The following is a 26399-nucleotide window of genomic DNA, read 5'->3' as shown; positions in this document are numbered from 1 at the left end:
TGTGTAATGCTTCGACTGAATGAGAACTAAGTATTTTCTTGCTCATGTTGTCAGTAGCATCTTGTGCTTCGTATTAATTGTCTACTAAGTTGTATGTAATAAGGTCATGCCCTCTTCCCTTCCATGAATTACCTTTCCATCACCTAAAACTCTCTCCATCACCATAAACCGTCTGGCCATCATCAGGACATACCCACGGCTCCGCATCCCCAAGTCTCTGCGCCGTCAACCCAGCATTCCCCGGATCCTTCATACCTGCGTTTTGCTGCCACCTATAAGAAACCTTTCGTAACCTCTCACTTTCAGCAGATGTAAGTCGAAGATACAATTCCGCAGCAATGATGTGAAGGAGCAGAGCAAGCCAGGCACTCGCCCCAAAAGCACTATTGAGACTGGCCGCAATCTCATCGGGGCGTCCACCCGATGTTCCCTTGATGATGACGCGCTGGTCTGGAGTTTCACCCGTGTAGAATCGAATGCAGTCGGGGTATAGTGCTTCCACGGCAGGCTTGTTGTGATAAAACATTGAGTCCAAGACTGCACATGGGGTATTAGTATAATAAGGATCCATGCGGCTGGTGATCTGGGCCATTATGATCCCGATTAGTCTCATGGTGACAACGTGAGCGGCCTGTCAAGTGTTAGCAAGTCAATTATTGAAGCTCTGTAAGAGGACTCACAATAATCCACCCTCGGATCATCCACGCTCGATGTTGCTCAAGCTGGAGCTTCTTGATGTTGATATAAGCCAACAACATGCACGTAACAAACAAGATGCTTGCAGTACCAGTAACAGTTTGCATTTCCAGTGTGCCACCAAAGGTGTGTCTTGCAATCATAAAGACTCCAATCGTTCCGACCGTTGACAGTAAGAGAATGATATAGCCATTTATTCGATGAATGATGAGGGCTCTATGTCGAATAACTGGTAGAAACTGAAAGACCACCAGAACAGCTGCCGGGAGAATGCCAGCGAGATGCATGATTATACCAGCCTTGCCAACACGACTACGATAATAGTAGCACTCTCCAGGAACAGCTCCTCTTGAGCCGTACGGCCTGTTCGTGGGTGGCTCACTTGGACATAATCGTCCGTCAAAGTCGAGATATATAAAACGAGATAGTGTAAAAGCAAGAAATGCTCCCCCGAAGAGGAACCAAAGAACAAAGTTGTACCCCTTGGTGAAGCCAAAGGCACGGTATATACGTTGTAAGCGGGTGGGATAAGGTAAATTTTGAGGCTTGTTAGGCTCCATTCTGTCGATGATATATATATGCGTGTAAGAATGAGTGTATAGGTAGTAAGATGTCCGGTGTCTAACCTACTCTCGCGCCGGTATTTATGACCGAGCACGAAGACCTTCGTGTCTTCTCCGGCAGTATTCACAGATTCACTATCGATATCTACCGGACACTGGCTCAATGTATTCCCAATCTACAGTGTATCGACCAAATCATTGATGGTCGACGGCGCCATTGTGTGATGAGTAACTGGTGGTTTCTCACACGAACGCAGCACAATAGATCGCCATCAAGCCACTGATATACATCAAGATATCCGTTAGATTCGTCAGAAAGTTGATTGGTTAGAACTAGACGTCTGTGTTAGTTCTCTCTTGAGCTTGTGCACTCTCGGGTATTCGACCACGGCCAATCCTTCAACTGGGCACGATATCGTATGGCAGACGACACAGAAAGAGCAATTGACTAACAATAACTCTGAATGGTCAGCTTGTATGATTCGCTACCGACGAGAGTAGTGACGCAGCAAGGCTAAACAGTGTCTCACGCATTGTCTACATGTGTACGCGAGATGAAAGCTTAGGCTAACGTGTGAGTCAAGGGTAGCACAGGGCACAATTCATTGGGATATATCACTGCAAACCGTACCAGAAAGACAATTCAGTGCCAGATTGGGAACAGAGGTCCTCTATTAGCCTCGGCAGTGAGGCCGTTGGTGGTACATAAGCTGAAGGGTCAGTGACTGCTCTGAGCAAGAGCACCAAATCCTTGATTATTGACGCTGACCGTCGTTGAAGCTCGATATATGACGACAATTATGTCAATGGCTTGGGCCATTACCGTTCGCAGGTCTCACCAATCAGAAATACCAGCAAATATCTTGATCACCACCATAAGCGAGAAGGATCTCTCAAGAACAATCTCTCATGAAATATGAGTGACTATTTCTTGGACGTTGAGCCTCGGTGACGCTATCCCTTTGTCCAACAACCAGTCGTTAACGCATACATGAGACGTTTCGAAGACTGACTGGCACCAGTCCCCCTGATCGTAGCCACTGACTGTGCACTCTCGGCTCTGCAATTCAAGCCTAATAACCACTCACTGTCCCGGACGTTCAACAGCGGTCTTGGACCGATGGTAGGTATAGAGAATCACCCATAGCTAGGGTAGGCCTCTCTCCTTTTAGATAGGCCTCGCTTTTCAGCGCGTAATAAGCCGACCTTCCCGTCAAGCATCTCAGATGGTGATGGCCAACCGAACCCGAAGAAGCGATATGCGACATAGTGCACAAGCGAATTTTGTGGGATTCAGATGGCCCACAGCTGCGTCCTGCGAGGAGAGTCGGCTCTGGGCTGCCATTGGGCTGGGAGCTTTGGCATTTCATCGTAACCCATTCTCAATGCGCGATCATGAGGGAAACACTTTATCCTCAGCCAGAAATTGATCAACACGTCTCTTCCGCCCCTGTGCACCCATCTCAGTCAAACTGACTTTCTTCGCCTCACCATTCGGAGCATCTTCAGGCAGCGAAAGCACACGGCCACCAACTCTCGCCAGTAAGATTCTCATTCTCTCGAGCTCCTTCTCAACCGGGCCATTTCGGGTGAGTAAATTCTCTTGGATACCGGCGCCGTTTTCATCAGTCTGAAGTGGCTCGACGATAGTCTGAAGGCGCTTCAAGCGCGCGACTTGCTCTCGAAGTTGCTTGCGCTGGTCGTTGAGTTCAGTGAGTTGCTGGACGGCGTCTGCGTAGCGCTTGGTTTCCATGGGATGATCGTTGATGTCTTTTTCCAAGTGCCATGAAGTGGGCAACGCTTCTATAGCTTCGTCTTCGGCTAGAAAGGATCAGTCTGAAGTTCTCATATATGGTGCTGAAGTACTCACTCAAGTCAAGTTCTCTGCCGATACCACCCTCGGTATCAGCAGGTCCCCCCACCTTCCGCTCAGCGTCTTTAGTGTAAACATCATTGATCTGCTCAGCGATGCTGCGACTAGCTTGCGGAGGGTACACACGACGGCAATGCTGCTGGATAGTGTGGTTGAGATTATAGAGGACTTCTTGGACAACGCGGTCGGGGATAGCCTCATCTGACGCGTCGTTGGTTTCTTGCCATGAACGCGATGGGGCGATAGGCTGGGAAAGAAGTGTTGTTTGGCTGGTAATGAAAGACTGTTTCACCGACGGGATTGTCGGGGCTGCTGGACGAGATGACATGGCGATATTTCTTTGTATCCTTGATTCTGATTATCGTGATATCAGTCAGTATTGATGAATTAATGATGTTGACGATGCTTGGCCAATCACGTGTAAAGAGATGCACACTCAGAAGGGTGTCCACTGAGATCAGCACAAATTCAGTGGGTGAACCACTAACAGGCTCCCCGCCCAAATGTTTGGTCTTTTCATCACATTGGGGATCTAAAAATTGGATGTCTTCAACAACAGAATACTCAACACGAGTCTAGCTTGATGTTCCGTCAGATGTTTTCATGGAAGCAATTAATGAAACCATGAAAGTAACTATTGTTGCCAAGACGATAAAAACCGCCAAGAAAATCGAGTCAGCCATGAAGCAAACATCCAATACCCCGTACCTGAGAGCCATCTGACCATTATACATGATTTGCTTGGTTGCTAAGACGAAAGGCTGGTATTCATAACATCTGCATCGGAGTAACAGTGATACTATAGAATCTTTTGTTCAAGAGAGAATAACTCGTCATGATTATGTTCTCATCACGTTCAATAGGGTCAGTGTCTTGATTATATCGACCAGGACATGTAATCATCAATACCACCTTCACTTCCCGACATCGATATCCTCATCGCCAATAAACCATCACCGCCTGATAGATAGTATGTACCACCTTGGAATCTAATAGCCTACTCTAAATCCAGCTCAACAAGCAATAAACGCCAGGATCCAGCCAAGAGTCACACACCGGAATCTCGAGTCGTCAATCCCCCGACCTGCCGTACGCCGCCAAATCCACGATGCTCATGCCAACGAAGCACATTCTCGTCAAGCCACACTCGCTTTCGCTAACACAGTATCGCAAGTACACGCAAGATGCATCCATCATCCCTTAAACGTCAACGTCCAAACTAACCATCTTGTCGTCAGCTTTTGATAGGCCCCCCCAAGCGACGAGCGGAACAATACCGCACATGCGAAGGCGCACGAAGCATTGAGCCACTAGTGAGTAGGTAGAGTAAATCAAATCGAATCAACAACCTCAGCTTTCGGGTGCCGACATGAGTTGTTTTTTTGGTGATTTCTTTCATGCGGAAGTGTCGGGGCTTGGTATTTTCGTTTTATGGTGCGGAATCCGGTTTGGTTTACTGATGGTAGCGTCATTGACTTTACACAACCCATGCGTGGGAGTACAACGAAGCGGGTTTGCGTACTTAATGAGTTTGAGATCCATATTTTAAAAATGCCCTATTATCAGGATGCGTTTTGTAAAGAGTTGTGTTTTATTGTTTTGAAGTTGAATGACGACAGTGAAGCTTTAAAGTGGTTATCTTCACTTGCAGGTTCATCGTCGGTGCTAACACTGCATTGCGTTGCAAACATACACAGACATAGACAACAGGGTGCACTGTGTTGTGATTGTATAGAGCCAATGCTTTGTTTCTCACTTGACACATGAGCTGAACTTCATTTCACGCTTGCTTTATAGATATATCTTTAGAGCATGCCTCTTGTTCTTGCATCTTTGTTTCCCAGACCCCAAGCGATATTGTCGCAAACGAAACGAAAGCAACTTTTTCTCTCCTATTATTAGACATTTTTCGCAAATAAACTTTACTATGGCGCTCAACGGCCCGGGTGTCTATCACCGCACCCGAGAGCATGAGCAAGAGGACGCTTCAAACATCACCAAGAACATCCTCGCCGAATCATGGAAATCATGGCCCAACGAAGCTGCTGTAAGTTATCTCCTCCCGATATAACTCCTTGAATTAACATATCCAGTTTGATCGTCTAGAAGAACATCGTGGTCCTCTCCGCCTAACTCTCATAGGCACCATCCCCCAATGGGCAGCCGGTTCTCTCTACCGCACTGGTCCCGGCCAAAGTCGCGTTGAAGACACAGCCCGTGGCACACACTTCACAACTCACTGGTTCGACGGCTTTGCACAGACTCATCGCTTTGACATTATTCCCTCTGAAGATGGCGAAACACAAGTGTGGTACTCATCAAGACGACAGGCTGATGAGTGGATTGCTGATGTGAAGAAGAAAGGATGGCGATCAGGAATGACGTTTGGCCAGAAAGCAGATCCTTGTGTTGGGATCTTTGCAAAGGTCATGACTGTTTTTGAACCAAAGCTAGGGAATCATAATGTTGCGCTTTTGGCGAATGTTCCTGGTGTGCCAAAGGATGAGAAGGCGGAGGCGTTGACAAATGGAGTGACAGGGCCTCTTGGACATCGAGTCAACACGAGTAATCTGTTTGTTTCTACAGACTATACTGGAATACGTCGCATCGACCCTTCAACTCTTCAACCCCTGGGCGAGACTACACAATACGACCTTCACCCCTCTCTCAGCGGTCCTTGTTCCTGCTCTCACGCCCAACGCGACCCCGACTCAGGAGACTTATTCAACTTCAACCTTGCCTTCGGCCGAGTTCCAACATATCGCATCTTCAGAGTCGACGCTGCCTCAGATGAAACAGAGGTCCTCGCTACAATCTCTGATCTCAATGTTCCACCAGCGTACATGCACAGTTTCTTCCTCACAGAAAACCACGTCGTGATATGCATACCCGCATCACACTATGCATGGAGAGGACTAAAGACACAGTGGGAGGGAAACATTATTGATTCCATGAAGCCATTCGATAAGGAGAGGAAATGCAAGTGGCTTGTCGTTGATCGCCGACACGGAAAGGGGCTTGTCGCTACTTTCTCGACACCCGCTGCGTTCTTCTTCCACAGCATTAATGCATTTGAGAAACAGGTCATAGATGAAGATGGCACTGAACGGACAGATCTTTTTTTCGACCTGGCCAAGTATGACAATATGGATATCATCAAGGGCTTTTACTACGATGTTCTCATGGATCGCGACGACGCTACGAAGAGATACTGGTTCAAGAATGACCGGTACAAGAACTGTGCACCAACTCTCACAAGATACCGCTTCAGATTGCCCTCAAGTCCAACACCAGATACAACATTCTCCGCCAGCGCAGAACAAGTCCTCGCCATCCCAAGCCCACACACCGGTGAACTCCCAACTATCCACCCCCTTCGCACCGGCAAACCCTATCGCTACGTATACGGCGCCTCACTGCGCGGTCTAACAACCTCAGTCGACGCTCTGGTAAAGACAGACTTGGATACTAGTGAGGCTTTCATATGGACGGGACCTGAAGGACATACCCCTGGTGAGCCAGTTTTTGTACCAAGGCCTGGAGCAGAGGAAGAAGATGACGGGATTATCTTTAGTCTGGTTGTCGATGGAGTTAATGAGACGGCGTATATACTGTGCCTGAATGGAAAGACGATGGAGGAGATGGGTAGAGCAGAGGCTGATTTTGCGATTGGACAAGGATTTCATGGCATTCATTTGCCAGCTGCTTAAATCAAGGGTTATAATAGAGCGACGCATACATATATATAGATAGGCACGTTTCACCAAGAGCGAACATTCAATCTTATAAACAGAAACTATTCCCCTGAGCAAATCATAGCACGTTAAGAACTGCCTTGGCCTTGAATCATGTTCTTCACCCCAAACCCGCACTTACACCACCCATCACAGTCCATAAATCCTCAAATTCGATACGAAAACCCCCACGGGCGCTCATTTTCTCTCTCCCAAACACTCGGAGCCCAATATCTCAAATCGATCGAGCTACCCCGCGAAATGCAACGGTGGCTTTACTTTTTTTGGTGGAAAATGGCCTGATGCTGACGCGCTACGGAGGATTTTTTAATTGAGCAGCAACTTGGACCTTGCATGAGTTGCGGTAGGGATGAGAGATCTCATTTTATGCATATGATGCTGGTACCAGAAAGTAAATGGGTCTGCAAATGCGAATCCGAGACTTGGCAGCGGTTAACGAGTAGGTCATTGTGCGTACTTTGTTTGTATGCTGTGGTGGGGTGATTGATAAGGAGTTTTGAGGATGAATCACGAGATTGGGACTGGGATCGCTTGCTATCGATTAGACAGGGTTTTAGGAATTGGGTTTATGGAGAGATCATCTGGAGATGAGCACAAGGTTCATGAGTTGTATCGTGGTGAGCGATCACTCAACTCATGATGATCATCAGGGCTCTAGAAACGAGGTTATCTGACCTAAGAAGCGAGCGTCCTCGGTGACCGAGGCATGGACCCTGAAAATTGCACGATTGATAACACGAGCCGCATCACAACGACAGTCCCATCTCCGCGGAAGCCGTGAGTTATCACCCCATCAGATAACAGCTTATCAATCTTCACTGACTCACGAACAACAAACATACTCATTAGATGAAAACATTTGACATTTCGCGCTTGTAGCTATTTGTTACAGTTCATCTCATTCTACCAACCCCGCTCCGACGTAGACAGACCCCTTCTTCGCCGCATCCCCTGTAAGCCCAATCACAACCATAGTGATTTCAGGCAGATAATAAAATAAAATAACCCCTGACTCCCAAATTCTGATCCCATGAATGTTGCGGATAAAGAAGGGAAAGACTAGTCAGACGTGTTGCGTCAGACAATCTTATTCCAGACTAGATTCAAAGATGACTCCCCTCCTTCGCACGACTTTCTTTTTTCATCCTGCCTCAAAGAGGGTATCATTTCCTAGTTTCCCAAGTATTGTGACACGGCGTAAAAGCAATGTGATGTGAGATTTGTGTTTTTTTTTTCTTTCATGTTGAGATTTGCTTTGATGAATTACGACGTTTAAGCAGCAGCGGCGTCGGCCTCGGGGAGCTTCATGCCGGTACCGCTGAGGTTGCTGACCTTGGCGTTGGGGTTCTTGGTGTAATAATCTGAGATGGCAGACTTGATGGCATCCTCAGCAAGCATGGAGCAGTGCACTATCAAGCGGAGTTAGCATCACAGTGCGCAATATACCGCAATTAAAGAAACGGTAAGCGAAATATCAGGGTAGTAGACTTACGCTTGACGGGGGGTAAGCAGAGCTCCTTAGCAATCTCAGTGTTCTTGACCTTGCCAGCGTCATCCAAGCTCATGCCGCGCACAAGCTCAGTGAGATAGCTGCTGGAGGCGATGGCGGAACCGCATCCGAACGTCTTGAACTTGACCTCGGAGATCTTCTGGGTTTCAGGGTCGACGCGGATCTGGAGCTTCATAACATCGCCGCAGGCCGGGGCGCCGACGAGACCGGTACCGACATCAGCATCCTTCTTGTTCATGGAGCCGACATTTCGAGGTCGCGAGTAGTGGTCAAGGACCTTCTCGTGGTAGGAGCGGGTAGCGTTGACGGCGACGGCGGGAGAGATCTGGCGGGCAGGGAGGATGGTAGGACGGGCGAGGGGAGCAGCGACAGCAGCTCGCCGCGAGACAGCGCGAATTCCTCTAGCAAACATTGTGATATGTGTTGTGTGTTTGTAGGTTTTTTTGGTTGATATATCGAGATCGTCGAATATCAGGTTGTGCGTAGGTCGTGTGTTGTCAGGATTGATGTAAGATGCAAGAATGGAAAAGTCAAGTGATGCAAAGATCAGAGAGTTGAAGTTGAATGGGGAGGCGAAAAGCGATGACGGAGGGAGGATCGAGTCTGGGGATTTGGCCTAAAAAAAAAGATGCTTGCTCTTCTCTCGTTGCGGGCGGGACTTGAGGAGGAGATGGCGATTTCGGGCAATGGCTTGCGGTGGTGTGGAGTAGACTGGGGCCAATCAGTGAGCTTCGATTGCTCGGCCATTACGTCTTTATTAGCTCGGTACTCCTCGGAGAAGAGAAGAGAGAGACAAATTCAAGACCCGCCTAATGATTTTCCACTTCTTTTATTGATTTTGTGAGCCCTCATGGATTTATTTCTCTATTTTCTTGTTTAATTAATTTCATTCGTTAATTTATTGTTTGTTAATCATGCTCTCCTGTTCTCAAACACAGTGGAGCAAAGTCAGTCCGATTGGATTCACAGGTGAGGAGTAAACCGAGAGCTTAGACGTAGGTTGTGGCCAGGAACCCGGACTAGTCTGCATCTGATAAGATGCCAGCCAAAACATTCATTACTAATGACATGCCGAGGCGAATCACACGTCATGGACCATTGAGCGGCAATTTATCCGTTTGTTTCTCGATCCTTCAGGCGGTCCATCGGTATTCTTCTCCGTACAGACACTGTAGTCTCAACCCTAAAGTGCAGATCGATTTATTACTGGCCAAATGAGAAGATGCCGATAGTTAACCAAGTTGTTGAACTTCGGTGCAAACCCGGCGACATCGGCGTTGGCGTACCGGCGCTGCAAATGATTTGTCAACGTGCATGGCTTTTTCCATCTGATAAGGCCAACATGAGATTGATAAGTTGACGCAGCTTCTCCGTATACAGTCTGACAGTCCGCGGGGTCATAGATTGAGGATGTCTACCTTCGGGTAAGAATGCTATCAATCAGCCCGAGACCAAAAGTAAATGTCAATTGTCAATGCATGATCTGGTACTAATTTGCGACCCGGACTGTCAGATCTAAGACGAATTACAAGTTGGTGGATCTCGGTCGTTGAAATCCCCGCTCGCTTTTTACACGGAGTCGGGCATATGCTCCCGGACATTTGGCACTTCAACGCAAATGGGTTACATCGATCTGTACGGAGTATGCAGCTGCAACATTGTGACGTTAGCTTAAAATATCACATGTGGCATTATTCACTGCCGACATTTCGTGATGCTTCGGTGATGCGATGGAATTCCCAAAGTGTTAGGCCGTGATCAAAACTCCGGGGTCAACCTCCGACGACCCGGCTTGACTGCCAGAAGCTGTCAAGTCATGCATTCGACTACAACGAGAATCCATACAAATATATAAAATTGAGAACACTCTACGTGTTTTTATAGACGCAATGCATCCCTACAGCCACTCCAGTTCAGTATAGGGTCCAGTCTCTGCTTTACTTTGCTGATGGGGGGGAGTCTCCTCTATGAACTAAGAGCCGTACACTTCACAAGGAGAGCGGTGTCTTGTAAGTTCACACCGATAAGTGCCACAAGGTTGAATCTCTACTCGTATATAAATCAGTGCAAAGTAAACAAGATTCGTGGATTGATAGTGCCCCATCACTGCCCACTATGTGAACCTATCTTTGTTCAAAATATTCCCATGCGTAGTGTCTATAGTGGTCAAGATTCCAATGCTTCTGACTCCTCTTCGGCAAGCAGTATATCCGTCATCTGGGTCAGTAATGGAATCCAGTTCTCAAACTGATCACCTCCGCATTGATAAAGATCAATCCCAAACTTAACCAGACCAAGTTCAATATCATATTCGAGGTTCCAATGACCAGAATCCAGTTTCTTCTGAACAATGCCATCCCAGCAAGATAAAAATGGTTCTGGAATCTTGGGATATTCCGATGTCTATTGTTATTCCGTTAAAATGCATGGCTTGGAAATATTTACTTAGATGTGGAAGACACTTACTCGAATTACATTCAATAACTCGTGCACATCCTCTACCCTATTGTCTGGGAGGACCCCCCCGAGTCGAGGTGCAACCCTAGGTGCAGGCCATAGTTCCATGTATCTTTTTCTCCACTGGCATCGAAGGCGCACCATGACCTCGATCTTCAACTCTGGGTACGTCTTCGCAGCCAGTACTTCCATCTCTTGATTCAATTCCTCAGTCCTAATTTGCTCAGGAATATCCCAAAATCGATCGTTGTCTGTATCTGAGGCTATATCAGAGTTGTAAATTATGCTGCATGTGTGATGCAGACCAGCCTGACCAAAACACATTTGTCGCAGAAGGGCGAGGGAAACTTTCTTTGCTTCTTCTACCTCTCTCTTCTTTTCTAGTATCTCAAGCCATGCAAATAGTCGTAGAGTTGATTTGATGGGTAATGAGCACAAACCCGGTATGCATCCGCCGGCCGAGCAATTACACACGCATTCATCTCTGGATGAGACTTGGACTCCTCTGCCAAGAAGGAACTGTAAAGTCTCCAAGGCGTCTGGCAAGTCTCGACGACTTCCTGTTGCGAGACCACCGAGCGCCGCATTGAGGATTTCCCAACCCCAGTCGTTGTGTAAATGTTCATCACCACCATTGTCGACAGCGAAGGGGAACAATGATAGGTCACCTAACAACACTAGGTGCTCAAGTAAAGCACCATCTTTCTGCTTGAACTCAGTGAAGCCCAAATCAATCAATGCTCTGGCGGATCTAGCGTCATTTGTCATGTGCATCAAGGTCATGCCATCGTTAAAGTAGAAGTTGGGGCTCCCGAGCTTGGAGATCACTCGGGACCAGAATATGATACAGCCTTTTAGACCACTAGGATCATGTGCAGCATAGCATCTTCTCAAATCACCTGGCCCGAGATTATCTAGAAGATTTGCAAACAGCTCAGGGACAAGAGAGGGATACGATACCGCTGCAAAGTCGACAATCTGCCATATCAAGTCCCAGTTGCCTCTCCAGGCGATGAGGCTAAGAACATCCAAGCTTGTTTCTCGATGGCAAAGCAAGCTGGCTCCGTTTTTAATAAGCATCATGACTGCGTCTGGGACATTCATTGATGCCGCATACATTAATGGAGTTATGCCGTTCTTATCACCTAGGTCAACTGGATGACCAGCAGCGAGGAGTTGAGCCATCCGCTGAGGCTGGTAGATGCCCACATGAAGTGTTGACTGACCCAAAAAATTCACAGTCTTCTCAAACAGGGATGCGGCTCTCTCAAGACAGAGCTTGAAGCTTGCATCTGATTCAAACAGAATAGACGTGTGAAGTGGAGGGCTGTCTCCAAAGTCTTTGGAATTGTCTTATTAGAATGTCCCAGCATTAAGATTTCCTGAGACTCTCACCTGGATTCATTTGAAGAAATACTCTTGCGAGCTGAGCGTCGAAAGGATCCCGCAGCGTAGGGAGATGCTTTGGCCATGTGTCCCAAGTCGGCACAACATTCTTGAAATCGCATCTCAGAGTTTCAAGAGAAACCATAGATTCTGTATAATAAGGGTACTTCATCATCCAACATACTCGTTTCAGAAGGCTTCGAGGTGTTAATGTCTTGTATCAAAATGACAGTCAGGGGCTACGAAACTAACCCCATACTATGAGTCGTTTCTCTAGTATAAAATGATCCAACAAATAGCTGGAACAGATTATCTAAAACTTGGGGCTTGATCCTATTACTGAAACTGTTGGATATGAAATAACAAGTGGCTACCTATAGTTCACATTAGCAATATTTCAATCTTGTGTATAGGGAGACCATCCTCAAGATAGCCGCGACCCAACGGGTCAACCTGATTGACAAAGTTGGGGCAAGCCTTATATAGATCCTTCAACTTGGTCTCGGCTGTTACCCATTCTATATCTTCGAATGCCAGCTTTTCCAGAATAACAAATCCAGGTGCATCGAAGTCGACGACAGTTTCAATCTGTAGACACGGTTGAAGAGAATATCGCCCTGGCTCAGTGATGAGATCAAATCCAAGAGTTGCTTTCAATGGAATTCCGTAGCGATACAAAGCCACTCGAAGATCAAAACGGTAGCGCCGCGCCGAACATGTCGAATTATTGCAGGGTTTAAATATCTCGCCGAGCGGAGAGTATTGCAGACGCCAGAATATGCCACTCGCTGTGCACTTTTTATGACATGAACAACTACAGTTGCATGTCGAATACTGAACGATTCCTTGCTGATGTGCTGCAGTAGTGCCATGGCTATTATCGTGGGAGACAATTTCTGTCGATAGAGCAACGATTGAGGTTTCTGAAGGTGTGCTATCCACTATGGCCAACGGTTTCCGGCCGTTACGCATATATAAGTGTTGCTGAATGATGTAAAGTATAGAGGTTTTATAGTTAGTTTTACTGCTCACTGCGGGTAAGTGGAGGAATAGTGTACTGTGATATGTCTTGCTTGAGACCAGTGACAAGGGCCTGAAGTTCGTCAAGCTCTCCCTTCCATTGACTTGACCTGAATGTAAGTCGTATAATCTGCCTTCTGGACGAGGTTTCTGATATATCACCAGCCAGATTTGCTAGGCGATCTGCTACTCTTGCAGACCGATCTCGACACCTCCCCATCATGACCGGGCCAAGCTGCTCTTGCATAATATCATCCGCGCTGGTCTCGAGTTGGATGAGTTGCTTGCCTATGATCTCAATATCTTCACTCAACCAAGTGATGTTGCCTCCAAGGCCTTTGACGTTCTTGTAGCGCTGCCGCAATTTCTGGCCGCCATCGACTAACTGGAGTGCCAGAGAGGCAAGTCCAGCTCCGCCGGCGACGATGCCCAGAAGCTCTGCCATTTGGTGGAGATCTCGATGGATATGTTGCTGGTTATGTTGTAGTAGAGTTGAGAAGATGGTATGGAGTTACGTCGCCGATGGTTGATGGTTCATTTTGCACAGCCTGATCAGGCTCTCAGCTGCAACTTGTTATTAGACGGTAAGGCTCTCTCGGTTCCTCTGCAGGAAAACTCGTGTTATTGAGGAAAGAGACAACAGCATAAACTACCTAAATTACAAAATCAAGAAGCACAAACAATGCAGTGGCAAGGCATAATGGACATGCCGAGTCAACAACAAGGCTCCTTATAAGGCGTTACTACTACTAGACCTTTGCCATATCCAGACAGGGATTTTGGACAATTTTGCGACCAGTAAAACATGTCACCTCGAATACCCATGGTTTCAGGGACGACATCTGAGACTTGAAGTATGTTGCAACACCTACTGAGCAGCACAGCATCGTGATTTTAAAGCAGGCTTACGATTCCAACCACTTAGTAGGCGGGTTCCAGCGAGCAATACTGATCCTTACAACACATCTATCAGGCAGCTGTAGGTATCCCTGGTATATTGGCTTTGACAGATGAGCCCGATGAACCGTCAGCCCCATGAACTGTCGAAATTCACTATCACGCCTAAGTAGCATTCTTATCGACCAGCGACGAAAACTCCTGCAGCGCAACTTCATCCAGTGCACCACGCCACTCAACGACTTTCTCCCCATTAACACCCCTCCGCCCCTTCTCCATAGTCCGACGCATGACCAGCGGATCAAAGAACAACGGCTCATCAGCGCGACCAAGAATTGGCACAACTTCAGCCAGCTTTCCACGCCAGAAGCCAAAGCGCGCGTGGATGCCAACACGCATACGAAAGCGACGGGATCGGTGTCTGATGATAAAGGGCACTAACAGATAGTCCGGAACTCCAGCCTTGTCTACAGAGCTCTCTTCGACCCGGACATGCAATTTGTTCTGTCCCGGACCTTTGTGTGCTACCTTGACCTTGACGGCTCCGGTCTTCGTCCAGGTGCGTGACTCGCCGATGTTGTAGGAGATAGAAGCAGGATTGTAGCCTACTTGCAAGCCGATTCCGTGAGAGAGTGTCACCTCAGCGGATTGTGGTGTACCCTCCCAACCACTGGGGCTTGGGAATGCCTTGACAATTGCTGGATGCGGAAATTCCTCCTCCTCGTAATCACTGTCACTGCTATCAGAATCATCTGAAGCATTCTGCGCATCATCTCTCGGTGCATCCTCTACAAGAACATGAATATCGACCGTCTGTATACGTCTGAGCCAGCTTCGATTTCCGCCTGACAGTGACAAGTGCAACTGCAGCTGGACGAGATACGCTGGCTCGTTGAGGTAGGTTCCGGAGAGGACAGGTCTTTTAAGTGCAGCTTGTAGAAGGCTGGGTGAGTCACCAGATGATATAATCATTCGTGGTTCAGAGAGTTGGGCCGTGTTATTCGTCTGTGGTGCTGAGAGCTCTCCTGCACCATCATCATCGATTGACACAGTCAATGGTAAAAGGACTGGGGACGTGAAGTTGGTGTCATCAACGTCGCTATCAAACACAGACAACGGGATTGGTGATTTCGAATTGTCAGGGAGTTCGGCCATTATGCCGGACCAATGGAGGCGCTTATTGTGTAAGTTAGATTGGAGTTCTTGACAGAGGGCTAGTGTATATTGAACAATGTTACAGAACATACGATGCCTTTATGTTCGCATAGCATCAGCCGGATAATCCGGTCTGGATCAGCTCGCATACCCCAAGATATATACTAATAGCACTCAGCCTCACTACAACACAACGTTTCATTGCGCGTTCTAGAATTAGGCTCCTGGATCTAGACCACCACGCCACCGGCGCATAACAGCGATTGAAACGTATCTCGTGAAATCTAAGGCGTCCCGAACATCCTTGTTGTGCACATTTATTGCTTTATCTTGCGCATCACACTGGACGCTATTGACCGATATCGTCCAATAGGATCAGTGTGACTTCCCCTCAACTCCCCAATTGGAAAGAAGCTGAAACGAGCTGAAAAAAGTGCATGTTAGACAAAGCTGTGAGGCCAAAGAGCAAAAGATGAGGGGATATAATATGAGAAGGATAGCATAATAAGATTGGTATGGCCTTGTTGTAAGAAGCGACACAACATTTCCAAATACTCAGCATTATCTCGATCTTTATCTTATACACTGTTTTCACTTACTCTAATCCAACTTGAGCGTTTATATTATTTTTCAAAACCCAAAACTTCGAAATGGAAGTACCATTGGAACGAATGAGTGAGATGTCAATATCTCCTCACTACTGGGGGATATATACCTCCCTGTACAGCTCATTGCCTCCAGAGGCTGTCAAACAGCTCGAACGTGCCATCTGGCTCAAGATGTCAGGTCTCGCAAACGAAGCCAGAGCAATATTTGACAATGAGCTTCGGTCTTTTGCAGCAGTTCCGGTTGTTGTCATTGAGCACGCTGACCTCGAGTTGGAGGCGGGCAAATGGGGCCGGGCATGGCACATCCTAGACTCAAAGCTTTCACAGCTGCGAGAGGCCAAAGAAGACTTCGAATCACCCGAACATCGACTCATGCTTTTGACGTGGGCCATGCTCGGGACGAGACATCGAGGTGATGTGACGTCGTCAAAGATAGAGATTGAAACGACACAGCATTGGCTTTCTGGGGTACCTGTAGCGGATTATACTGATGTCCAGGTACGGCAGCTGTCCCAAAACCCCCAAACATGATATGATGGCCGACCTAACATGTTGCTTAGGCAGGTTGCATTCGTAGATATGTCATTGCAGGCCTGTTCACGAGGCTCTATTCGGGATACAATAATTTGGAGGCAGAGCACATCCCGTTACATGACATGACAGACACTTCAGGTGAAAAGATACCTTGGGGTGGGTTGCGACTCCTGCGGCGCTCTCTGACGCAGCGAGGCATGTTCAACGAGGCCAATGCCCTGTTCCGCGTGGAGCTAAATCGTACGCCACCAGAAGACCGAGGCCCTGTGGTCGCCGAGTTTCTGGAGGCTGTAGCAAGCATCCCTCCGAATCGGGGTCGGGACTACATCGAGGCTGTGGTTCGTCTTCAGTGGGCAACCACACACATTCAACTACAAGAGCAAGAGAGCGCCGCTCAGGAGTTCGACAACTCTGAGGCGGCTTTCCAGAGGTTCTGCGATAACTTCGGTATCGGAAACATGGAGGCCACACCGCATATGCAAGCAATGGCGTACGAGAGGCTGTCATGCATCGACGACCCTATCGACAGATTAGAGCGAACAGAGGCACTGGCCACTCACATGGAGGCTGTCGACGGTACGAAGACTGGCTATTGCTTAGCGGCTGCTGCAGATCTGTCCCGGAAATATTATGAGGTCACTGGAATGGAACTGTTCAGGACCACGTATTTTGACGTGCAGACGCGCCTCGATACGTATGACCGGACGGTATCAGAGGATATCTGCGATCTGGTTCATCATCATGTTGACCTCAACTCCATGGCCCTCGCGAGCCTAATTGATCGCGATAGCGCTCTCGACTGGATCGATAACTTCTTTAATGAGTATCCGCACTTCGACGCCCCAGTGGTGCGGGCATTGCTCCGCAGGAGTCAGGCATCACTCCTGCGAAGTCTTCGTCGACAGGATGAAGCTGGTAGGGTAGACGAGGAGGCAAGTCAACTGGAGACATCCACACCATCGGTGGGAAACTGGATGCATTCGAGGCAGGGCTACCGGAGGAACACCACTTCTTCTGTGCAGCCAGATCCCCAGCCTCAGATTCAGGATGACGATGGGGATGAGACATTCTATTGGGGTTGGAGCGATGTCATTGGAGATCAGGCAAAACTACAAGAAATGTCCATTCAGCTGGTACTGAAGTGGCTTCTTGAAGATATCACCACTGGGAACTCTGCCTTTGAAGAGTTCAGAGGCATGACAGAAGCCGCATTGAAGGCTATTATCTTCCCCAAAGCCACCGATATCGATGAGACAACAGAAGCGCGGTACGCGCGTCTCTGTTCATGGCTCAGTAAGCCCCCTGTACATCAAAAGAACCGTCGACTGTTCTGCTTGGTCATGCTTAGGTTCGGAAGGCAGATGCACTTTTGTGATATTAAGCTCTGGGACCTACGCCTCTCTGAGCTCAAGAGTCTACTCGAGCTCGAAGAAAGCCTCCCCCAGATCGTCCGAGACAAGTTTCCAGGCAACAAGGGCAGTTGGCTAGCCCAAATGGCATTCACATACATGGCACCGCTAGATGACTTGGCGGACTTTACCGGCGCTGAATCAGAAGAACGATTGGAAAATGCTGAAACATACAACGACCGTGCTCTGGCTGAGTTTCGTCGAAACAAAGACCTGGTTCGGGTGGCTCTTCATCAGCGATCTGGAGCGCAAATCTGCATGTTCATGATCAGACGGGTAAGACAATTAGAGGAGCAAGCAGCGAGCCCCAGGAATACCAAAGGTGGAATGGTAGACAATGGGCCCAAAAAGACAGATAACAATACTTCCTCTCTCTCAGATTATGCCAGGGCGAAAATCCATGACCTCCGCAATAGAGGAATCAGTCAAGCCGAATCGGCTGATGAGATATTTTCGTTGAGCGAGCTCCATGCCTCCTCCAGTTCAGGCCTGGAAGGAATTACACACCGGCAGAGCATCACCGCGTCCAATGCCAATGCATATACAATCCTCACGGCCATCGAATTGCTTCTCGCGGCCCCGGGTGAACCGTCTGATGAGACTATCACAAAGGTATGGCAGTGGGTGCAGAAGTACAAAGCACGTTCACTGGCGCGGACCATCGGCGTGCGTATGTCCGATCCAACTGAGATGGTGGACAGGATTAAGGCGTGTCCTGAAGCTGCACGTGGTTACTACGAGATGCTGGAGCTTGAACGGCGAATGGAGAAGGCTCAGGGGATGGCCAAGTTCGATCTGCGTAGGCAGCTGGACAAGCATCGTCGAAACATGAGAGAGACGCACGACTTGCTGAGGCAACTCCTCGACTTGAGAGAGGCTCAGCCGTTCGACTTGTCTGATGTGGCCAGGATCACAGCCCAGAGCGGTACAAGCATTGCCCTGGCTGACTGGTTCCATCTCCCTCCGTATTTCACCGGGGCCACCGGTAGACTGTTGCTGCTCACAGTTAGGAAGCGATCCAAAGGAAACATGAGTGTGAAACTTACCATGGATATGTTGACTACAAGAGTAGAAGATGTGAATACTTGGCTAAAAACATATCTTGACCCAGGGAAGACTCTGGACACGGAAGAGGCACGCAAAGCATTCGATAGCATGCTGGGTGGTCTCATCGCGCCGCTTTCCCGCCATGTCAAGAAGGATGATCTCATTATACTGTGTCCATCCACTGCTCTCCACCGGCTTCCACTCCATGCACTTGCGATTGGAGGACATCGAGCGCTGATACACCGGAATCCCGTTGTTTACACACACAGCCAGTCGCTTCTGCGCTCATGCTTCGCGGCTGCAGAGTTAGCTCAAGAAACTCCGAAGCCCATCAACGCCAAATTCATATCAGGTATTCCAGAATCAGAATCCAAGAGGTATGGAGCTGGACGCGAAAGCATTCAGACACTTGCCCGTCGGTTCGGCACAAAACCAATGATCGACCAGACTGCCCCCAAGGAGGTATTCCTGGATGAGGCTGTCAAGTCTCGTCTCCTTCATCTACACACACATTGCGGCTGGGAATCAAAAAATCCTCTGGGCCACAAGATCGTTTTTACCATGCCTTATGCACCATCTGAGGAGCAACCTCAAATCGAGAGCGTGACTGCCCGAGAAATCTTCGACATCCGTGTCTCACCCGGTACACACGTCAACATGATAGCTTGCCAAGGGGGGGTCGTGAATGTACCGCTTGGAGACGAGGTTTTGGGACTTGTCCCTGCACTGATGTGTTCCGGGGCCAGTTCAACTGTATCGACGCTGTGGAACATTGACGATGGACACGGGTCGAGGTTTTCGAAATTGTTCTTCGACTCGTTCGCTAAACAGAGCACTACCACAGATGACAATACACCAAAAGCCAGCAGCAGCCGCATAGTGAATCTTGCCAAAGCGATGCAGGTCGCCGCAGAAGCAATGGACTGTGCGATGGACAAAAATATGGAAAAAGAGAGCCTAGAGCCTCTCTACAGATGGGCGGGATATGTGCTCCATGGCTGTTGGCAATTTCCAATTTCGGAACAGGACATCGGATCATTGCGAAATAGGTAAGGTAGTGATAGGAGAAGGATCCGATGCCGCTGCATCTCAACATCTTACTGAATGTCGGGTTTTCTGGCTCTTGTTAAGATGAGGGAGCGATTGAAGAGTTGAGCCTGGTTTTCCTTAATACCTAAGGTAGGTAAGATCTTATATTTTTGCTTTTTGGAAGAACTTATGACCGTGCTTGAAGCCATAGAGAATTTGGTAAGAGCAGTTTGTAGGGCGAGATGGTGTCTATCAGTCTTCAAACTCATTCATATCAATCGTATTGATTTTAGTAAGACAGAGTTTACAAAGCGAATTAATTATTGGTAAATTAATTATTGGTAACTTCTGTGCCGGGTGTTTGCCAGATGGAGCTCAATCAGTGAGTTTAGGGTAAGCAATCTGCTGTGATACCATGTAAATGAATGAATGTTCTGAACGCCCTGTCCTCCTCGAATTCCCGGTGGCAGGGATATTCAAATTCAAGCCCATATCTTGCAGCATTGGCACCTAAGTCAATTGTTGTGTAACGTCAAGCTGCCTTGTTGGAGTTGTGAGACTCACAAGCCGCTCCAGACTTGTCAAGTAGGTAGCCAGTGCCAATCAGGAAACAGTATCACTGAATACAACGTTTTGATCTGCCAAAATACCGTTTTTCGAGACAAAAGAGATCGCAACAAATAGAACAGCCAAAAGGCAACACGATTACCACTTCCGTCCGTATGGAATCATCACAATCAAAGGAGTAACGCCACAGCGCCACCAAATGGTTTGAGTGGCTGGTGGAATGCCCCGCCGCCTTCCCCAGGCACCTAAGCTCCAGTGACGTGTGCCGCCTATCACTGAAGCGCCTGAAGCTTCCAACTACAATGCTGATTTCAGCTCGATCTTGATTCCACATCAACCTTCTACCCATAACACCTCAATCCTCTCTTTTACTTGTCGCAAACACACCTGAGCTTGTAAAAAGAGGAAGGAAACCAAAAATTTCCCATCATGGCTTGCCAGCATCTCGACTTGATCGGTACGTGAATCTTCAAAATCGACCCCGCCATTTGATCGACCACCAGCCATGATAGTTGCGACAAGCTCGCGGTCGACCTCAGTAGGACTTTGGAGACTGACTATACTGCAGGGCTGACACCCCCTAACCCTTCCCAGTCCGTCTATCGCGAAGATTGTACCCAATGTTTCGACTCCATCGTAAGACTCCCACTTGCTGAGTGCCAAGCCCTTGGTCTTTAAAGCTTAGCTTACTGACCAAGCTGAACAGGATGATCCCGCTGGACTCGATGTCTGCCTTCAGTGCTTCAACGGAGGATGCGCTGGCGACCGAAGCCATGATAAACTTCACTATGCGCTGACCCAACATCCCCTCGCTCTAAACATCCGCCGCACAAGAAAGATTGTCGAACGAGACGAACCACCCGCCAAGATGTCCAAGCTAGCTATCGCTGCTGAAACTGAGGAGGACCGATATGATACAGCGCTGACTGTTAAGTGCCTCGACTGTAACACCGAACTCGACCGAACGCATCCCAAGCTCGCACCCATGGTCGACGGTATTCTCAAGGCGAACACATTTTCTCGAAAGGAAGAGGTCAAGGCATGGGAACAGGAGCTGACCAGCTGCGAGCATATCTTAATGATGCAGCAAGCGCCTGCTAAGAAAATCGAGCAAAACGACTTGAGTCACTGCTACGCTTGCGATCTAGCGGAGAATCTTTGGCTGTGTATTGAATGTGGCAACTTAGGATGTGGCCGTAAGCAGATGGGTGGCGTCGACGGAAACTCGCATGCTCTCGCTCACGCCAATGAGTCTGGTCATGGCGTCGCTGTGAAGCTTGGATCTATCACACCTGAGGGAACCGCCGATATCTACTGTTACAAGTGTGACGACGAACGAGTGGACGACAACCTGGGCGAGCACTTGAACCACTGGGGCATCGTATTAGCGGAGCGTCAGAAGACGGAAAAGAGCTTGACTGAGATGCAGATTGAGCAGAATCTCAAGTGGGATTTCAGCATGACAACGGAAGACGGAAAGGAGCTCAAGCCCTTGTTTGGTCCTGGTCTCACCGGTTTGAAGAACCTCGGAAATAGCTGCTACCTTGCCAGTATCATCCAGTGTCTCTTTGACATGCCGTCATTCCAAGATAGATACTTCCGACCCAATGATGACCTGCCCATCGTTCCCGAACCAGCTTCGGATATTGAGACTCAGCTCCGAAAGACAGCCGATGGACTTTTGTCTGGACGATACTCTAAGCCTGACGCTGATGTGGCTGCAGAGGGCATCACACACCAGAAGGGTCTTGCGCCAGCAATGCTCAAGCACCTCATCGGCCGAGGACATGAAGAGTTTTCTACAATGCGACAGCAGGATGCCCTCGAATTCCTTCAGCACCTATTCAAACTTATCACTCGATCTCCCCACCCCGATGGAAAGGACCCTACACAACCCTTCCGATTTGTTCTCGAGCAAAGACTTCAATGTTTGGGATGCCACAAGGTGCGATACAGCAGCAACGAGCAAGACAACATTTTTATCGACGTTCCCCTAGAAAAGCTACCTCGTGAGGAGGGTTCAGAGGGACCAGACGCTTACAAGCCCGTGCCACTCAAGGAGTGTCTCGATAACTTCACAGGAGCCGAGAAGGTCGAGCTAACTTGCTCTGCTTGTGGAAGCAAGGATGGTTTCACCAAGCGATCGTTATTTAAGACATTCCCCGATACCTTGGTCGTCAATGCACGAAAGATGACTGTCGTCAACTGGGTTCCTATCAAGGTTGATGTTCCTGTCCTTGTACCGGACGAGCCCTTCAACTTGGACGAATATCTTTCCAAGGGCCTGCAGCCTGGAGAGGAACAACTGCCAGATGAGCCTGAGGTCAAAGCCCCAGCTTTCGAACCCGACGCTGCCGCCCTCGCTCAGCTCGAAGCCATGGGCTTCCCTCGCAACCGTTGTGAGCGTGCCCTTCACGCTACAGGAAATTCTGACGCCAACGCCGCGATGGAATGGTTGTTCGGACACATGGAGGACCCCGACATTGATGCGCCCCTTGATCTTGGTGCTCAAAGTGGTGGCGCCAACACCGCCGACCCTGAGAAAATTGAGATGCTGGGAGCCATGGGTTTCGGTGCCCCTCAAGCCAAGAAGGCACTGAAAGAAACAGGTGGCGATGTTGAGCGGGCTGTTGAGTGGCTGTTCAGCCATCCTGACGACCAAGGAACATTTGACGATGACGCTCCTGCCGAAGCAGCTGCTCCTAAGGAACCTGCCGGAAGTGCTGATTTGCCTGCTACTTTCCAACTCCGATCGATCGTGTGCCACAAGGGCACAAGCATCCATGCTGGGTAAGTATTTCCACGCAATTGCAACACATGATATGCTAACTAGTTTTAGACACTACGTCGCTTTCATCCGCAAGGCTTTGGGAGATGCCAATGTTCCAACTTGGGTGCTCTTCAACGATGAGAAGGTCGTTGAAGCTCATGATGTCGATGAGATGCGCAAGTTTGCGTACGTGTACTTTTTCAAGCGGGTTTAGGTAGTCGAGGCTATCGACTGTATAGCAACGGGTGAGGCGCAGTTGGATTTGAAGTTAGGTTGGTTGCATGAGACGGTGAATGGCGCGAAGTTGAAGAGGTGATGGCGGCTATGGTTCACGCTGCCATGATTTAGTATCCGGGCATTAGAAAAGCAGACGAGACACATCATGTAGAAGCGACGGGGTATTATGTCTGCGAAGATTAGATAACAAAATATCCTGATACGTATCGTACAAATCCATCATGACCGTTGAATGTTGAATATGGACAAACAAAGTCCCCAAGGCGCCTCGTAACGCCTCTCAAGATAAATCATGCCTGAGTTATGCCGAAATCCACCAAAAGTAACTCACTCATCTCTTTCCCTCCACTGTACACTCGAAATCCTCCAGCTTAATCGGTAAATCGATAGCTGACCAAAGTATCAACACGGTGATTCGCCGTGCTGAACCCCCTCAGTTGCACCTTTTCTCCATTCTCAATCTCCTTCGCATCGGAATCACCCCACTCAACAGGGACCTCACTATCCGCATCAGCGTAAACGAGGACGTTAAATGTGCAATCGCCGCTGAGCTGAGGCAGAAACGTAACAGAAGCGGTGATTTGTCGGAAAATAGCTGCGATTTCGGCTTGAATCTCTGTTTCTGTCTTTTCGGGGGCTGTGGGCGCGGAGCCAGCGGGAGCGGCGTTTTCTTGGTCTTTGGAGGAGGATTTGGAGGACTTGGATTTCTTGACGGGTTGAAAGATTTGGACCTGTTGAAGTTAGAGAGGTTGTAGGGGGAGCGGGGGTTGGAAAGGCATACGTCGAATTGCCAGCGCTCGACGTGCTCGCCTGTGTCTTTGTCTGTGATGACGATGACGAGCTTGGAGATCTTGCCGCCGACCATCCATTTGTCGAGCTGGGACATGATCTTTTTGATGTAGGCTTTTACTTGGTCATCGGCCGAGACTGGACAGTGTTAGTCGCAAGGTTCGGTCGCCATGAATAGAATGGCCGTGGGCTTACCCAGCATGTTGAGGCCATATTTCTTGACGCTGGATGTTGTCAGTTGATGCTCGAGAGAACCGGTCGCAATGCACATACACTGTAAAGTCCTCGGCAGGATAGACACCTCGTTGGAAGCTATCATATCGTCAATAAACATCGCCGACCTATAAAGCATAGGTTCGCGTACAGAATGCTGTGAATAGAATATTGAAACTGTAAACTCAACGGTTAGCAAAACTCTCGCCCAAGTAGGAAATCAGCTTGTTCTAACATACAAATTCAGCGACAAGACGAGCGCTACCCTTGAGGGAGAGCTTATGGACCTTGGACTTATCCTTGTCCTTACTCTTGGAAGCTTCCTTTGACGACATTTTAGGCGCTACTGGGATATCAATTGGAATGAAGGGTACGTGCTGGCGATTGTGACGGGTTGAGTTGGGTTTGGGAATTGATGGTTTTGTTTACTTGCGGTTGCGGGGTGGAAGGGGTCTCAAGGGTCTGTGCGGCGGGGTTCACCGAGGTCACCGAACTTCACCTTGATTTGGTGATAAAGATATATTTATTGTCAATTTACCAACGAGAGAAATGAACTCCTTGTGGCCACTGAACTTGAGTCTGGCCCTCTTCTTCTGCATTTGAATAGTTATTGTAGTTGTTGTGATAATCATTGTGATCGTTATAATAGTCATAGTAATCATCGTGGTCATACTGAGGTTCTTCCTCATCATTCTGGTCAGCAGGGTACATATAATAATATCCTATGACCTGAGAAGAGTTGCTACTTGATGGGGTCGATGTAGATGTAGATGTAGATGTTGATGAAGAGGAAGTGGAAGTTGAAGGAGGTCTGCGTCGCCTTCGTCTTCCCGAGGTATCCTTGGCTCCGCTGGCATAAACAGCCCAAGATCGTAGGAATATTCCAATAGTGAGCATAAGGGGCAGTAGTTGTGCGACTGTAGTAAACTCGTCAACGCCTTGGATGTGGTTCCACTTTATAGGAAGTTCGATAGATAGAACTAAAAGTGTAAAGATGATGAAACCAGACATTCCGCGGAGTACTCTGAGCCGCCAAATAATTCTCGCCCTGAATGTGTTCAGTCGTGCAGTTGAGTAGCTTGAAACGATCTCACCTTGCTCTCCTATGTCGCGAACTTGACTTGGTGATAGTGCAACAAGCGTCCAGGAAGATAAACCCACCAATACCGACAAGAGCCCCAATGAAGAATATCGAGCCAGCTGTTGTATACCCCCGACCTTCCAGACTGACCTTGCCAAATAGAAAGACCAGGTCACGGCAATCACGGTCAAGCTGAGGGAGAAAGGATGTGAAGTACCATGTTCCAATTGATACGTTCGCTGAGAATACTGTAAGACTCATGAGATGGTAGAAATGTCCATGGCTCTCCTTTGACAGTTGGAACGGGTCAAGGTGAGGTTGACATCTTGTGAGGATACGCCAGATGTATAACGGAATCTGAAATAGGAAGAAACCTATAGTTAGGAGAAGTAAGAAGTATACGTCGAGTGGCTCAAGTGAGTCGTAAGCGACTCCAATGACAAGAGATATAGATGCGGCTGCTGAAGAATACAGACTGATAAATCGCAAATCTGCGAGGTTCTCCTCAGAAAGGTATTCCATAAGAAGAGAGCCAAGCCATTGTGCGTAATATGCAGATCGAATACCGACTCCGTAGACCCCAGAACGGCCCTCGAGAGAACAAAGCGGGTCACTCCTAGTATTCATGGTGAAGTCTCATGGGCCACTGAGGAGACCAATGCGAAACATAGGGAACACAGTTCATTCTTCATGGGGCTGGGGTCCGGCGTACACTTGTATGCCATCTATCGTTCAGATACCCATTTGGGACTCTCGAATCGTCATCTAAGGAACGAGACAGACATGTTAGTTAAGCTCTCACA

At 48.4% G+C, this 26399-nt stretch overlaps 9 protein-coding genes across 9 annotated transcripts; 3 read left to right on the top strand and 6 right to left on the bottom strand.

Moving 5' to 3' along the window:
* Window positions 1–139: 139 nt before the first annotated feature.
* Window positions 140–803, bottom strand: J7337_005155 (uncharacterized protein; the record flags this gene model as incomplete). Its single annotated transcript, XM_044822837.1, has 2 exons — window positions 140–631; window positions 681–803. 2 exons carry the CDS (start codon window positions 801–803, stop codon window positions 140–142), a joined length of 615 nt encoding a protein of 204 aa, XP_044681328.1.
* Window positions 804–2652: 1849 nt separating this feature from the next.
* Window positions 2653–3460, bottom strand: J7337_005154 (uncharacterized protein; the record flags this gene model as incomplete). Its single annotated transcript, XM_044822836.1, has 2 exons — window positions 2653–3080; window positions 3130–3460. The coding sequence occupies 2 exons, from the start codon at window positions 3458–3460 to the stop codon at window positions 2653–2655; spliced, it is 759 nt and encodes a 252-aa protein (XP_044681327.1).
* A 1599-nt stretch (window positions 3461–5059) lies between these two features.
* J7337_005153 (uncharacterized protein) lies at window positions 5060–6842 on the top strand (the record flags this gene model as incomplete). Its single annotated transcript, XM_044822835.1, has 2 exons — window positions 5060–5179; window positions 5226–6842. 2 exons carry the CDS (start codon window positions 5060–5062, stop codon window positions 6840–6842), a joined length of 1737 nt encoding a protein of 578 aa, XP_044681326.1.
* A 1317-nt stretch (window positions 6843–8159) lies between these two features.
* On the bottom strand, window positions 8160–8809 carry ISU1 (iron-binding protein; the record flags this gene model as incomplete). Its single annotated transcript, XM_044822834.1, has 2 exons — window positions 8160–8296; window positions 8380–8809. The coding sequence occupies 2 exons, from the start codon at window positions 8807–8809 to the stop codon at window positions 8160–8162; spliced, it is 567 nt and encodes a 188-aa protein (XP_044681325.1).
* A 4452-nt stretch (window positions 8810–13261) lies between these two features.
* J7337_005151 (uncharacterized protein) lies at window positions 13262–13705 on the bottom strand (the record flags this gene model as incomplete). The annotated part of the gene is made up of 1 exon (XM_044822833.1): window positions 13262–13705. The coding sequence occupies one exon, from the start codon at window positions 13703–13705 to the stop codon at window positions 13262–13264; it is 444 nt and encodes a 147-aa protein (XP_044681324.1).
* Window positions 13706–14322: 617 nt separating this feature from the next.
* Window positions 14323–15312, bottom strand: J7337_005150 (uncharacterized protein; the record flags this gene model as incomplete). Its single annotated transcript, XM_044822832.1, has 1 exon — window positions 14323–15312. The coding sequence occupies one exon, from the start codon at window positions 15310–15312 to the stop codon at window positions 14323–14325; it is 990 nt and encodes a 329-aa protein (XP_044681323.1).
* A 650-nt stretch (window positions 15313–15962) lies between these two features.
* On the top strand, window positions 15963–19963 carry J7337_005149 (uncharacterized protein; the record flags this gene model as incomplete). The annotated part of the gene is made up of 2 exons (XM_044822831.1): window positions 15963–16418; window positions 16481–19963. 2 exons carry the CDS (start codon window positions 15963–15965, stop codon window positions 19961–19963), a joined length of 3939 nt encoding a protein of 1312 aa, XP_044681322.1.
* Window positions 19964–20935: 972 nt separating this feature from the next.
* J7337_005148 (uncharacterized protein) lies at window positions 20936–23490 on the top strand (the record flags this gene model as incomplete). Its single annotated transcript, XM_044822830.1, has 3 exons — window positions 20936–20963; window positions 21205–23296; window positions 23346–23490. The coding sequence occupies 3 exons, from the start codon at window positions 20936–20938 to the stop codon at window positions 23488–23490; spliced, it is 2265 nt and encodes a 754-aa protein (XP_044681321.1).
* Window positions 23491–23884: 394 nt separating this feature from the next.
* Window positions 23885–24850, bottom strand: J7337_005147 (uncharacterized protein; the record flags this gene model as incomplete). Its single annotated transcript, XM_044822829.1, has 6 exons — window positions 23885–24244; window positions 24295–24440; window positions 24498–24526; window positions 24576–24614; window positions 24667–24692; window positions 24755–24850. The coding sequence occupies 6 exons, from the start codon at window positions 24848–24850 to the stop codon at window positions 23885–23887; spliced, it is 696 nt and encodes a 231-aa protein (XP_044681320.1).
* Window positions 24851–26399: the final 1549 nt, after the last annotated feature.

The sequence above is a fragment of the Fusarium musae genome, chromosome 4, assembly GCF_019915245.1.
Source record: "Fusarium musae strain F31 chromosome 4, whole genome shotgun sequence".
NCBI lineage: Eukaryota > Fungi > Ascomycota > Sordariomycetes > Hypocreales > Nectriaceae > Fusarium > Fusarium musae.
This window is presented reverse-complemented; position numbering and strand designations above follow the sequence as displayed.